Source organism: Bidens hawaiensis, unplaced genomic scaffold (genome assembly GCF_021521415.1).
Source record: "Bidens hawaiensis isolate Kalapana, Puna unplaced genomic scaffold, B.hawaiensis_p1.1 tig00053916_1, whole genome shotgun sequence".
NCBI lineage: Eukaryota > Viridiplantae > Streptophyta > Magnoliopsida > Asterales > Asteraceae > Bidens > Bidens hawaiensis.
Genome location: NW_027499698.1, coordinates 69,502 through 70,701, shown reverse-complemented (window position 1 = coordinate 70,701; position 1,200 = coordinate 69,502). Strand labels below are relative to the sequence as shown.

Sequence of the window (1,200 nt, the reverse complement as noted above, 5' to 3'; positions counted from 1 at the left end):
TCACCAACCAAACGCTTAATACTTTCATCCCCAAATCCCACACCAATCCATCAATGACAGAAACCGAAATCCAAACCGAAACCGAACCGACACCGCTCCAATCGAGCTTCCCGCCCGCCCGAGTGAAGCGAATAATAAAACTCGACACCGAAATGAACAAGATAAACTCGAACGCCACCGAGATGTTTTTAAAACTGTTAGCGGTGCAGGTCACAGTTGAGAAGAAGCGGAGGACAATTAAGGTGGAGGATATGAGAATCGCGGTTAAGAGGCACCGGTCGGTTGCGGATTTCCTTCTCGATTCGTTTCCGGTGGACCGGGTCGAGCCGAAAGCGAACCGGAGTCGGAAAAGTAGTGACAAGGATAAGAGTTTAGGTTCGGGTTCGGGTTCTCGTGGGATTGATAGTTTCTTTAAGAAGTGTCCGCAAGAATGAATTTGTATTATTATTATTTGATTTCTACTTGTTATTGTTTTTGTGTTTTAAAAACATTTATATATAATTTGCTTGAGTAATTATTGGTTTGAAGTACAAATTTAAATTGTATGGCGAGGCTTGGACGAAAACGCTGGGTCATACTTTCATACATAAGAGGGCCGGGGGGGGGATCAAATTTTCAGCCGAAAACGGGTTAATTTACACTGCTACCCAAAAGAAGGGGGGGGGGGGGGCACGCTGGCTCTCAATAAGCTTCGTCCATGGCTCGTTTTAACTTGTGAAAGCTCGTGCTCAGCTCGTTATTTTTTTTATTGATTTATATATTTACATTTTTAATTATTTTAACTGTTGAGATTAGCCTTAAAACAAGCCAAAACAATCTTCTCCTATAAGGCTTGAGCTTGGGCTGGTTAAGTAGATTTACAAATATAATAATTAGCTTGAGTAATTATTATTGGTTGAAGTAGAATTTGAAGTACAAATTCAAATTGTATGGCGAGGCTTGGACGAAAACGCTAGGGTCGGACTCAAGTTGCATTGAAATTTTCATAAATAAGGGGTGCTCGGGCTCAAATTTTTAGCCGAAAACGGGTCAATTTACATTATGCGTACAGATTTTCGGGCGAAAAAACGGGTTAATTTACTCAATAAGCTTCGTCCATGGCTTGTTTTGACTTATGAAAGGTCGTTCTAAGCTTGTTTATTTTTTATTGATTTATATATTTACATTTTTAATTATTTTAAATGTTGAGAAAAGCCTTAA

The 1,200-nt window shown here is 39.6% G+C and overlaps 1 protein-coding gene across 1 annotated transcript; it reads left to right on the top strand.

Annotated features, from left to right (window-relative positions):
* Positions 1-53: 53 nt before the first annotated feature.
* On the top strand, positions 54-434 carry LOC143600308 (uncharacterized). Its single transcript, XM_077078035.1, has one exon. The coding sequence runs from the start codon at positions 54-56 to the stop codon at positions 432-434; it is 381 nt and encodes a 126-aa protein (XP_076934150.1).
* The last annotated feature ends 766 nt before the right edge of the window (positions 435-1,200 follow it).